A 14,031-nucleotide genomic window follows, 5' to 3' on the forward strand; every position below is an offset into this window, starting at 1 on the left:
TGCAAGTGTGGGCGCTCCTGTGCATATGTCCTCTCTTCCCGTCAGCCGGTAGCTCCACTCTCCTCTCGAGTCCTCCGTGGCCACGCCACTGACTCTGGGCCTCTTCACACTGCTTGCCAACCATGTCCCCAACTGGGTCCACAGAAGTCCACTGAACATTGTAGGGCTTAGCTTGCCGCTTCACTGCTGCTTTTACAGGGGATATTTTTTTATTTAAGGCTTACTTACAGATTATCTCATAGCAATAGTTTCAGAGGTTCATCCAGATTGTATGGTTCCATAAAGTCTGGATTTCATGAGAATTGTAAATTCTGTTCTGTATCCCCTCCACCCCCTTTTGATTAGAATTCTGCTATAAAATCTTTGACCTGAATATTCAGTTATGGGAGCCAGGAACTATCCAATTCTGGTCTCGTGGCAAAGGAGGCCACTGTTCCTGGAGACCATTTGTCACACATTCCACACTCTCCTGTTTCTGACTCTTCTCCTTTCTCTGTTGCTCCAGGAAAATAGAGGCCAATTCATTGTAACTTGGACAACCCCATGCAGGCCTCTGGGCCTATGCACAGAACAAGGAGATAGGACAAAAACCCTACAATCTTTATTAATCCAGTTAACTGAATGTCCTTTTGAAACCACAATCCTAAACCTGCAACCAGTGGACCAAATTCATGAGGTGTGTGGTTATACTTAAGCAACCTCAGTAGCTACTTTTTTGGGTCCTTTTTGCAATTATTTCTACCACAAAATTTTGCCAATTCAACTTTTTACAGCACTTACAATAATCAGCTATGCAACTCCACCCTTATCACTGTTGTTGTCAACTGACCATTGGGTAGGTTCTGACTCATAGCAATCCTGTACAGTTTCTGAGGCTGTAAATCTTTGCGGGAGCAGAAAGCCTCATCTTTTCCCAAAATGTGGTTTGTGGGCTTGAACTAATGACCTCGTGGTTAGTTGTTGTTGTTAAGTGATGTTGAGTCGGTTCCGACTCATAGTGACCCTGTATAGGGTTTCCAAGGAGTGGCTGGTGAACTTGAACCGCCAACCTTGAGGTTCACACCCAGTCCAGTGTTTATCCTACAGAGTCACCATGCTTAATCGATGAGCTTTTTCCACCATGTACACACAAACTCACACTCAGCATCCACAGTGTGTGGCGCTGCAGGACAAGCCCTCGAGCTGGGAGGAAGACTGCAGGGTGGCGCTGCAGGACAAGCCCTCGAGCTGGGAGGAAGACTGCAGGGTGAAGTGTCCTTCTCATGACAAGATGTCACTTATGGAGGGACAACCTTTCCCTGCTGGAGGGACAACCTTTCCCTGCTGCTGCTCCTTTGGGCTCCTGGCCACACTGTGGGTCACAGGGCTCTGGGGCCGGAAGTCATGGCGAGCAGCCCACACAGAGGCAGTGGAGAGTTCCAATTCCTGGCCCCTGTGGCGGAGCAACTACAGAAACATAACAAAAGCTCACTCTTAGACCCGAAGATTCCGGGTCAGCCTGCTGCCCCAGGGTCGATACCACCACGGTACCACTTGACCTGGCAAGATTCTGACTTGGATGTTTAGCTTCCAGACAGCACAACAATCTACTTCTGTCCTTCCTGGAACCCACTCATGGGCTTTGTGTTACAGCAGCTTCAGGAGACAAAGACCCACCAACTTCTCCTTCCCTGTCCCCCGCCATGGAGACCGAGGCTGGCCCCTGATCTCCCTGGGTGTCCTTGTCCCCCACTGACATCTCCACCACCAATTCTGCTCCTCTGCTCATCCTCCTCACTGGTCGGACACATGCTGACCACACAGGGGACAGGTCCTGGCCTAAGGACACATTCCAGTGGGTGAGCCAGATAATAAACCAGCAAGAAATGAATTCACAAAGCTCCTGAGTGACAGCTCCAGAGACCTCGGCTCTGTGCTGTGAGCTAGACCCAGGACGTGGTCCACCCATCGCTTCTTGTCCTTCCCCACACAGGGAAATCAGGGGCTCTGAGGAAGTGACATGGAAGTCCAAACTCAGGACAGCCAAAACCGAGTGTTCCAGACACTGAGTGAGAGGGTCCCAGTGTGTTCCAGGAAATGACAGCTCAGCTGGAGCAAAATGAGACGGAGGCAGGTGGGATCGGCAGGAAAAGCACTCTCCAGGACTAGGTGGGAGTGGGTGTGCTGGGGTAGAGGTGGGTGTGCACAGACCCATGGGACTGCTCCAGAAGGGTTGAGGCCCTAATCTTCACTCTTGGGTTCAAGTCCACCAGTGACTGGGTCTCTCCCATACCTCTCAGAGGCTTGTCCTACCTCTCGCAGTCCCTGGAGAGTAGAGTATGAGGCAGCAGAGGGTAAAATGGGGCTGCGGGGGGGCAGGCAGTGCTCCCACCTGCTAGGTGAGACCATGAGCTACAAACAGCTTCGCACACACTGCCTGACCCCCTGACTGAGCAGGACCCAACCTGGGTCTGTTTCTCACTCCTTCACCATAAACCAAAGCTTCACAACCCCAGCTGTGTCAGAGCCACCAAACGCCAAAAGCAAACGCACTGCCATCGAGTGGATGCTGACTCCCGGACCTCCCAGGGTTTCCGAGACTGCTAGTCTTTGTGGGAACAGACAGCCTCATCGCTCCCCAGGAGTGGCTGCTGGGTTCAAATCACTGACCTAGCAGCGAGCAGGAATCCAGTGCTTATCCTTCACAGCCATTGGGGTGGGGTGGGGAGCTTTTAAACAGCATGTCTAGTTAGGCCAGACCCCAAACCAAAGAACTCAGAATTGGGGCCAGAACAAGTAACTGGGGCTCAAAGTGAGCCCCAGGAGCTGCAACCCCCAACACTGCCTGCAGCCCAGGAATCCATCCTCCCCCCGCCCCCCCCGACACACACACAGGCGAGACCGGGATCAGCGTGACGGAGTGGGGACCAACACATTAAGGGCTGAGCTCTGGCAGAGATAGGTCTACACTGGCTGCAGCGGGCTGGGTCCCCAGAGACAGTGTGGATGGGTAGAAGGGGTAAAAAGGAATAAATCCAGTGAGGTTTTAGAGACTATGGCATTTCCCTATGGTAGAATGGCGCGCCCTCCTGGCCACTGGGAGGTGGTTCCCACCAGGCTGGTTCAATGCAGAGGTGAAAACACCCCAGGTAACTGCTAACTCCTTTATTTAGGGCAAATCATCCAGAAAGACCAATCTCTAGAAGGGGACAGCGGTAGAGGGTCAGAGAGAAACCCTCACTGAGATGGACTGACCCAGTGCCACAACCAGGGACTTGTACCAACCAATACGGTTTTGGCTCTGTACAGAGGGTCGCTCTGATGGTAACTAACACCAACAGGTGCTGACTCAGAGGCCCTGGGACGGCCCGGACCTGCATCTGCCCAACTCCCAGAATGAGCCAGCTGGTCAGGGATGCCCTCTGAGCACCGCCCCTGCCGGGGAGAGTGCTCTATCTGCGCCCCCTCAGGAGTCCAGTGGGCAATGTGGTGTGGTGCTTTTTGTACTCCCAAACCCCTCGCTCTCTCTTTATGAGACGGGTCAGGACTGGAGAGGTGAGTCTTAGACATGTGGTCCACTGATCCAAGCAGATGGACACAATGTTAGCATTTCGTTGTGCTCCTCTGCACTGGAATACAGTGAGAAGTGGGCAGGTGGCGCTCTAGGGAAGATACCACCGAGGGAGAGAAACGGACGTGGGGAGGAGGGGAATGAACACATTAGCTACACACAACGAACACCCCGAAAGAGAGAAAATAGGCAAAGGAAAGAAGGGGACCTTGTAACAGAAACAGCACAAATAACCAACAAACCAATAAAACCCCAGCCCACAACCACTGCGTCAGTTCCAGATTGTGGTGATCCCAGTGTTACAGAGAAGAACCGCTCCGTAGTTTTGTTGGGTGTGATATTTATGAGAGCAGATAGCCAGCCAGGCCTTTCTTCTGAGGTGCTACTGGATTGGCTCAAACCACTAAGTAACCTTAAGTTAATACTGGTAGACCTCGGAGATACTGCGATAAAGTGAATGCTGCAATATAGCGAGTCACATCACGTTTCTGGTCCCAGTGCACATAAAAGTTACGTCTGCACTCCTCCAGTCTACGAAGGTGCATGGTGAAAAAGCTTGAACTATTGTGAGAACCACCAAAGAAGACACAGACACACGAAGCGAGCCCAGGCAGCGGGGAAAGGCATCAAGAAGACTTACTAGAAACCTTCAGTTTGTCAAGAGCACAGTATCTGTGAAGTGCTTTCATAAAGTGAAGAGCAATTAAACGAGGTTTGTCTGTAGTCGAGTGCAAACCCAAATACATGAAAACCACGATCAGCTTCACCAGTCACCAAAGAAATGCCAATGGCAACAATGATCAGATGCAGTTTGTCACGGTCACACCAAGAGGAGGGCAGGCTCGTCTAGACTGGAGGAGCCCTCAGAAAGCCAGCTGGCTCAATGCCAAGCGTCATTCGATGGAGACACTCACCAGCAGAGACTAGTGCCAGGGCACCACCTAGGAAGACAGTGTGGCTCACGTGACCTCGGTTACACCCAGAAGACAGGACCCCATGTATCCATCGACAAAGAAGAGTCCTTGGGTAAAGGTTAACTTCCTCAGCTGCTGGCCAAAAGGTTGGAGGGGTGAGTCCACCTGGAGGCACCTTGGAGGAAGGGATCTATCCCTGAAAACCCAGCCAGGGCCAAGCCCATGGAACACGGTTCTCCTCTGTACACATGGGGGTTCCGGGAGTGGGAATCGACTCAATGGCAACTGGTTTGGTTTTGGTTTTGACCTCCTGGAACTCTCCTGACATTGGACAAGAAAGTTCCAATAGCAGTGCGGCGTGGCAAGTCTCATATACATAGTCATCATTTATTCATGCTGCTGCTGAAAAAAGCTATTTTCAATGAACACGTCACTGGTCTAAGAAAACTCTACCATGCAATCGCCAATCTTCCTTTCTCTTTATTACCAATGTTCATACTCTGATTACCATTAATTATCAATGCATCTTGATTACATATTTGATCAATTTCCAACTGAAGAAGGTAGTAATCTGTGGATCAATGTTCAGCCAAGCAGCAGGCAGTTATGTAGGGAGGACACCACCCATAGTGAGGCAAGCACACCATGGAACTCACTGTCAACCATTTAGGTTGACAGCACTTACCCAGGGATACACTTCAGAAGGGTTGGGAAAGGTGGAGGAATGGAAAGATGACACACAGAGAGGAAATGGTTAGGTAATGTTACACCTGAGGTAAAAAGAAGTGCACGATTTGTTGAATGAAAAACTGATGATCTGCTCTGTAAACCTTCACTTGATTCACAATAAAAAGTTTTAGAATTCAATTTCTTCATCACTTGCTTTGGTGGTTGGTGCACAAATAGGAATACTTAATTGGTCTTCCATATAGGCTGCATTGTTCCTCAAGTCAGATCTTGAAATGCTCTTTCGACAATGAATGCTACACCATTTATCTTGAATTTGTCATTCCTGTCATAGTAAACCCTATGACTGCCTGATTCAAAATGGCCAATTCCCATCCGTTTCAGCTCACCAATGCCTAGGATACTGATCTTTAGGCATTCCATTTCAGTTTTGACAACTTCCAATTTTGCTAGATTCATGCTTCATACATTCCATGATCTGTTTATTAGTGGATATTTGTAATTGTTTCTTCTCATTTTGAGTTGTGGCCATCAGCCAATGGTTCCCAAATCTTTGCTCCATTCACACCATTAAGGTCAACTCGACTTTGAGGAGGCAAATTCTGAGTGCCTTCCAACCTGAGGGGCTCATTTTCTAGCACTATATCAATGTTTTGCTGCTATCCATAAGGTTTCCAAATTGACAGAATACCAGTAGAAATGTTTCAACAAACTGATACAGTGCTGGAATTACTCATTAGTCTATCCAAAAAAATTAGGAGGACAGCTACCTGGCCAACTGACTGGAAAAAATTCATAGTTGTGCTCATTCCAAAAAAGGTGACCCAAACGAACATGAAAATTATTGAACAGTACCATTAATATCACATGCAAGTAAAATTTTACTGAAGACAATTAAAACATGGGGAGTATGGTGGTTCCATAAAATAAGCACTGGACTGCAAACAACATGGTCAATGGTTCAAACCCACCAGCTGCTCCAAAGGAGAAAGATGAGGCTTTCTGCTCCCACAAAGATTTAAAGTCTCAGAAACCTTATACAATGTCACTATGAATCAGAACCAACTCGTTAGCACTCAACAACAACAAATCAAAAACAATTGCAGCAGTACATCACCAGGGAGCCAGGTGCCAGATTCAGAAGAGCTGTACTTCTTACTTGAAGGCAGAGAATACAAGATGTTTACTTATATTCTATTGACTATGCAAAGGCATTTGACTGTGTGGATCCTAACAAATTATGGATGACACTACAAAGAGCGGGGATTCCAGAACACTTCATTGTGCTCATGAGGAACCTGGACACAGAGCAAGTGGCAGGCAGTCACTCACTCAAGCAGAACAAGGGAATATTGCATAGTTTATAATCAGGAAAAGTGGGTGTCACGGTCACAAGCTTTCACCATACTTATTCAATCTGTATGCTGAGTCCTGGTCTGGCACTGTGGGTTAATGCGCCGGACTGCAAGGTTGGTTTGAACCGCAAGGTTGGAGGTTCAAGCTCATCAGCTGTTCCTCAGAAACTCTATACAGGATCATTAAGAGTTGGAACTGACTCAGAGGCACTTTAACAACAACAAAACAGAGCAAACAATCCAAGAAGCTGGACTATATGAAGAACACAGCATCAGGATTGGGGAAGACTCATTAACAACCTGCCATATGCATATGACACAACCTCACTTACTAGAACTAGGGAAGACTTGAAGGACTTTATTGATGAAGATGAAAGACCTCAGAATGTATATACTGTGTATACCTTTATGCACAGAAAACAGAAATCCCGCAACTGAATCAGTAGATCAAGTTATGATAAATGGAGAAAAGACTGAAGTTGTCAAAGATTTCATTTTCCTTGGATCCACTATCAACACTCATGTAAGCAGCAGTCAAGACATCAAACAACGTATTTTGCATTGGGCAAATCTGTTGCTCAAGCCTTCTTCAAAATGTTCAAGAGCAAAGATGTCAGTTTGAAGACTAAGATGCACCTGACACAAAACATGGTATTTTCAACCGCCTCACATGGCTGTGGAAGCTGGACAATGAACAAGAAAGACCAGAGAGAACTGATGCACTTGAATTATGGTGTTGGAGGAGAATATTCAAAGTATCCTGAGTGGCCAGAAGAACAAATATGCTTTGGAAAAAGTACAGCCAGAATGCTCCTTAGAAGTCGGGGTGGTGGGGCTTTACCTCTCATTCTTCGGGCAGATTATCAGGAGGGACCAGTCCCTAGAGAAGGACATTGTGCTTGGTAAAGTGGAGGGTGAACAAAAAAGAGAAAGACTCTCAGTAAGATGGATGAGACAGTGACTGCAACGATGGGCTCCAACAACAACTGTGAGGGCAGGGCAGACCTGGGAAGTGTTGCCTTCTGCTGTGCGTAAGGTCAATCGGAGTTAGAGACGATTTAACAACACGCAACAAAACACAGGCAAATACCGAATGAGGCAGAAAGCCTCAAAAGATGTAAGAAATACACTCACCGTACCAAACAGATATGATTGAAAACCACTCATTTAGAGCAACAGCATAAGACCAAGAACCAATGGGACTGAAGGGATTAGGTCATGCAGCACTGAAGGCATTGGAACCAACCAGGTCCCAGGAACCGATGGACTACAAACTGAAATATTTCAACAAACTGATACACTGCTGGAGATGCTCGCTTGTCTATGCCAAGAAATGTGGACGCTACTTGGCTAACCAACAGGACGAGATCTGTACTTGTGGCCATTCCAAACAGAGGTGATCCAAAAGAAGGCAGAAATCAACAAACTATTATCATTATTATCACAAATGAGTACAATTTTGCTGAAGATAAAACAAAAATGGCTGCGGGAGTACATCAACATATAGCTGCCAGCAATTCAAGCCAGATTCAGAAGAGCACATGCAATCAGGGATATCACTGCTGACATCAGGCGGATCTTGGCTGAAAGCAGAGAATACCAAAAAGATGTTTATCTGTGTTTTGTTGACTACGCAAAGGATCATAACAAACTGTGGAAACCACTGCAAAGAACAGGAGTTCCAGAACATGTCATTGTGCTCACGCGGAACCTGTACACAGAAAAAAGAAAGGGGACACTGTGTGGTTTACAACCACGAAAGGTACACGTTTGGGTTGTAACCTCGCACCGCATTTATTTAGTCTGTACACTGAGCAAATAATCCAGAAGCTGAATTATATGAAGAAGAATGTGGCATTAGCATTGGAGGAAGACTCATTAACAACCTGAGATGATACAACTTGGCTTGCTGGAAGCAGAGAAGACTTGACGCACTTACTGAAGAAGACCAAAGACCACAGCCTTCAGGACAGACTACACCTTAATGCAAAGAAGAAATAAAAAAGATCTTCACAACTGAACCAATAAATAACATAACATCATAATTGATGGAAAGACTGAAGTTGTCAAAGATTCCATTTTACTTGGATCTACAATCAATGTAGCGTAGTGGTTACGAATCGGGCTGCGAACCTTAGGGTCAGCGGTTCGAAACTACCAGCCGCTCCGCGGGAGAAAGATGAGGCTTTCTACTCCCGTAAAGATTTACACCCTCGGAAACCCTGTACAGGGTCGCTATGGGTCGGACCCGAAAGGAGCTCTGGTAGCGTAGTGGTTACGAATCGGGCTGCGAACCTTAAGGTCAGCGGTTCGAAACTACCAGCCGCTCCGCGGGAGAAAGATGAGGCTTTCTACTCCCGTAAAGATTTACACCCTCGGAAACCCTGTACAGGGTCGCTATGGGTCGGACCCGACTCGATGGCACTTAACAACAATAACAACAACAAACAATCAATGTTCATGGAAAGAGCAATCAAAAAATCAAACAACATATTGCCTTATACATACCTGTTGAAAAAGACCTCTTTAAAGTGCTAAAGAGCAAAGATGTCAATTTGAGCACTAAGGTGCGCCTGACCCAAGCCATGGTATTTTCAATCACCTCATAATGCATATGGAAGTTGGACAGTGCATAAAGAAGACTGTAGAAGAAATGCATTTGAATTATGGTGTTGGTGAAAAATATCGCAAGTACTGTGGACTGCCAGAAATGATGCGATAATGGTGAGGCTTCATCGCTCAAACTTCGGACATGCTATCTATCTATCTATCTATCTATCTATCTATCTATCTATCTATCTATCATCTATCTATCTATCATCTATCTATCTATCATCTATCTATCTATCTATCTATCATCTATCTATCTATCTATCTATCTATCTATCTACTTATCAGGAGGGACCAGTCCCTAGAGAAGGACATCGTGTTTGGTAAAGTGGAGGGTTGGCCAAAAAGAGAAAACTTCCAAGGAAGTAGACTATGGCAGCAGCAATAGGTTCAAACGAAAGAGCAATTCTGAAGATGACACAGGATCAGTGTTTCATTATGTTGTACATAGGGGTCACCATGGGGCCGAAGCAATATTAAGGCACCTAATAGCAATGAATATTTAACCACTATTAAATAGAAAGAGAGGGATACCAAGTCCTTGGGTCAGCAGTGCTGAGGGGCTGCCTTGCTGGCACCCAGAAAGGACTTCGGTAAAGACGGGCGAACAGAACACGTTACACGGGGCGACAGGAGACTAGAGCGAGTTAAGAGGCTGCCTGGTGATGCTGGAGACACCCAGGAAGAGAGTGCTAGACAGCCCGAGGTTCCCAGGGTAGCTGTGAGGTCAGCTCTATGGAGGAGGAGGAGGGAACCAGCTGGGAGAGGAGTCACCCAGCCCGAGGTGGGAAACACCTCGTGTGGAGAACCAGCTCATCTTGTGGGCAGCGGAGATAGGGGTGGGAGTTGACTGATAGGGGTCTGTTGGCTGGGAGGTGAGAGTCTGTCTCTCGGTGAGGGTGACAGGCTGAGCTCTAGCTGGGAGGATACACTTGACCAAATGTCCCTACAACTGGATTTCACCTGCGCAGTATAATAAAAGGACAAAAGGGCAGTGAGATTGGGGCCCGGGCACAGGGACGGTCAGTGAACAAGCTTTCATGCACAAGTGGCAGGATGAAAGAAGTGGTAATGCAGGAAGTTTTTTCTGAAAGCCACACTCCTTCCATGTGAAGAACTACAGGGTGGCGCATACTGCTAAGTACCCCATGACCAACTAAGAAGCTGGGCGTGAAGGTGACAGCCCAGAAACCCTTGAGGGAGCAGCTCTGCTCTGTGACAATGGGTTTGTTGTTGGCTTTTATCTTTGAACAGAAATAATTTCCAAGACGTTTGCTCTTTCATCAGTTCCCTTTGGCCCCCAAATAAATCAAATCGAGGTGTTCTTATCAGCGTTGCTCACAGTCCTTTCACGGTCCCAGAACAGAAGTCAGGCAGCGGTGAGAGCACTCACATAATGGGAACCAGGCACTCCCTTGGTGAGACAATTCGTGAGCTGCCCTTGAGAATTTCAAAAGCCCTGGGGAAAAGGACTCTCTTATGTCACATAAGGTCGTGGCAGTGACAGCGGCTTCTAAAACCTTCTCACACTATTCAACATTGCATGCTATCAGGGAAAAAAAGTGTGAGTGTCTGTGTGTGTGTATACACATACATACATATATATCACAATATTAATTGTTGTTGTTAGGTGCCATCGAGTTGGTACCAACTCATAGCGACCCTCTGCACAACAGAACAAAACACTGCCCAATCTGGGCTAACCTCACAATTGTGGCCACGCTTGAGCCCACTGATGCTGCCACTTTGCCAATCCATCATGCTGGGGGTCTTCCTCTTGTTCTCTGACCCTCCCTCCACCTTACCAAACATGATATCCTTCTCCAGTGACTGGTCCCTCTTGATAATATATCCGAAGTATGAGAGACGAAGTTTGGCCATCCTGGCCTCCAAGGAGCACTCTGGCTGCACTTCTTCCAACATAGATCTGTTGGTTCTTTTGGCAGCCCATGGCACTTTCAATATTCTCCCAACACCATAACTCAAAAGCATCGATTCTTCTACTATTAATATGAATAAGAGTTCCTATTTAGAAGATGTTTGTCAAGTCTCAGGATCAGAGGGCTGGGAGAGTCCTTAATAGGCTTATGGGCTCATTGTCAGTGGCCAGCACCTTCTCCAAGAGCCATCCTGGTAACAGGAATGCTCCCGATTACAGGTAAAATGGTGTGAGCTGATGAGGCAGGATGACACAGGTACTGTGCTCTTCTGGCTGAATTCACCATACTTGAAAATCTTCAAATGTTTTCTCATTTTTCATTCATTTTCCCAGAAGGGAATCAGACTCACAAGCCAGGGTGGCATCCAGAGGGCCCTTCCTCCAGAGACCACCTATTGCCCGGCTTCCCAAAGCAGAAGAGAGAGAGAGAGAGAGAGAGAAGGGATAGGAGAGTTTCCCTACACAATGCCCGCTCTAGGAAGAAAAGTTTCTCAGCGCCTGGTCCTCCCTCTGTCTCTCCAGCCCTGGAAACCAGGCTCTCAGTGGAAGCTGCCCCACAAGTGGCCAGGCTGGTGTGGACTAAACTGTGTTCCCCCAAATCTGTGTTGGAACCCACACCAGTGGATGTGAGCCCGTTCTGGAAGGTGTGCTCTGTCGTGCTGCTGCAACCGTGTTGGGTCGGTCGGGTCCTCCACCTAATGCCTCTGAGGTATGAAAGGAGGAGAGTGGGCACACACTTGAGAACAAACTGGGAAGGCAGCTGCCACGTGAGCATTATCTCCACACCAAGGACTCAGGGACACTGGCACGGCCGTGAGTCTGATCTGGACCGTTAACATCTAGGACTATGAGGAAATCAACATGTGGTTCTTTGGGGTCCTCCTGGGAGAGCAGCCCTAGGAGACCAAGACATAGGCCTTTTGCCAAGCCCTCATAATGCTGGGACCTCAGGATGAAGGAGTCATCACCCCAGCACTGAGGCTAGAGAGCTGAGTGACTCCAAGGTGGCACCTCAACCTGTCAGATGACCTCTGCCTCCTGAGTTCAGGCTGCAGGCAGCTCAGTGAGCAGTCACAGCGGCCCAGAGCTAAGACAGGGTTGTCACAGCTCCGCACAAGCTGAGGACGGGGCAGGGAAAGACAGAGGCAGATCTGCCTTGGGCTTGCAAGGGTCCCTCCCTCCTTGGGCATCTGTCAACCCCTCTAGCTCTCAGAGCATTCCCTGGTTCTGGGGTCTCCCCATTCTTCTGCCCCTCCTACTGCCTTGTTTTGTACACGCTCGCATCTTACAAGTGAGTTTGCCTCTTTTAAGAACCTAGGGGCTGGCAACGTCTTACGTATGGGGTCCCCAGCCGATCTCCTCCCTCCCTGCCTTCCTCGGATGGTGGCTGTTTATGCTGGACGTGTGGCCAGAGACGGGTAAGGATCACATGGAACCTCGGCAATATAAGACAGAGCCATTGCCATGCTGCAATGAGTTTCAATGACTGGTAAGACGGAGGAATTCGCACTGACCGCCTAAGACAGGCAGCGTCCCTTAAACAAACAATAAATAAGGAGGATGCAGATGCAGACCATGCAGACCCGGTCAGGAGGCCAAGCCCCTGTGGGCCCAAGCATTGTTGACCGTCCAAACCATAGGCTCTGAGGATCAGACTTTAGCTACCTAGTAGACATAGAAAACTGTCCCTCATCTGATTATTCAGTAATGCTTGTTAGTAATCTCATACATGAGCCCTGGATATCCACAGACAAATGTAAAAACCTTCCCTAAAAGCCGAGACTGTAAATTCCAAAAAAAAAAAAGCTAAAGAGGATAGAGAGAAACACTGTTTTCTGATGATATATAGCGGGGATAATAATCAATGTAATGAAACAAGCTATATGAATGGTTGAATGTGAAGCTGATGATGTGCCCTGTAAACTTTCACTCAATCCAAAATAAAAACATTTAATTAAAAGAACCTAGGGCCCATCTAGACCTGTTCCCATCCAATCAGTTCTGACTCATGGTGTCCCATGTGTGTCAGTGTCAATCTGTGCCCCAAGGGCTCTTTAATAGCTGCTGTTTTGGAAGTAATTAACCAGGCCTTTCTTCTGAGGTACCTTTGGGTAGACAGGCACTACAAACCTTCACTTAGCAGGCAAGGCATTAACCATCTGCACTCTCGTGGACTCCCACCTTACATGAGGACAGTGAGCACAGAGCATTTGACGGAAATGAACGGCACCATCAGTTCAGGGCTGCAGTCAATCTGCACTGAGGGCCTCTGCAGTCACGTGTCAAGAGTGAGCTACTGAGCAGGGCGGCCTCCACTAAGCCCCCTTCCCAGCAGACCGGCTCCGTTTCTTTACCTGCTACTTTGTCACGGATAAGTTTTGCGGACTCAACTTCACCAATGCTGCTGAACAGGCTCCGTAGCTCATCCTGGGTCATGTTCTGAGGGAGATAGTTGACAATTAAGTTCGTCCTCCCGATATCATCCCTGCAGTCTTCGGCCATGTGGTCTTCATAACCATTAGACATGGTATTTTGTTTTTTTTTTTTAATCTACAAAGCAAAAATAAAGAAATCAAGTCATTTCTAAATGTTTGCATAACTCTTAGCTGCATTTACACAGGAAACGTTTTCTTTTCAAAATGATAGATTCAACCACTTCCGCTAAGAAGGCTTCAGAGAAATCTACAACCCAGTGCAGCACCAAAGCTCCCAGAAAAATGAGATGGGCTCTCTCTCAAGAGCTTTGCAAACATTTCTTAGTGCTCTTCCTCGTCTCCACATCTGCTAGAGATTTCACTGGATACTGAGGGGTCTGTGGCACACACCCTAGCATCCCAACTGCAGAAACTGGTCTTTGTGGGTGGCAGACCATGGCCATCACATCCAGTCCTCTGTGCCTTTTATTCCAACAGACAATAGTGGCTGAGGTGGGAAGAGCCCAGGACTTTACAGCCCACTCAGAATCCGGTCTTCATG

The 14,031-nt window shown here is 47.5% G+C and overlaps 1 protein-coding gene across 2 annotated transcripts in view; it reads right to left on the minus strand.

Annotated features, from left to right (window-relative positions):
• The window catches only part of ELAVL1 (ELAV like RNA binding protein 1), a 35,372-nt gene extending 21,791 nt beyond the window's left edge, over positions 1-13,581 (minus strand). Inside the window, exon 1 of one of the 2 annotated variants that reach the window (XM_006868869.1) lies at positions 13,410-13,581. In XM_006868869.1, the coding sequence (XP_006868931.1) occupies positions 13,410-13,581 (172 nt within the window). The remainder of the gene's footprint in view (positions 1-13,409) is intronic. The other variant, XM_006868870.1, reaches the window with a different exon arrangement.
• Between the last annotated feature and the right edge of the window lie 450 nt (positions 13,582-14,031).

This window comes from Chrysochloris asiatica, unplaced genomic scaffold (genome assembly GCF_000296735.1).
Source record: "Chrysochloris asiatica unplaced genomic scaffold, ChrAsi1.0 scaffold00125, whole genome shotgun sequence".
In the NCBI taxonomy this organism is placed as follows: Eukaryota; Metazoa; Chordata; class Mammalia; order Afrosoricida; family Chrysochloridae; genus Chrysochloris; species Chrysochloris asiatica.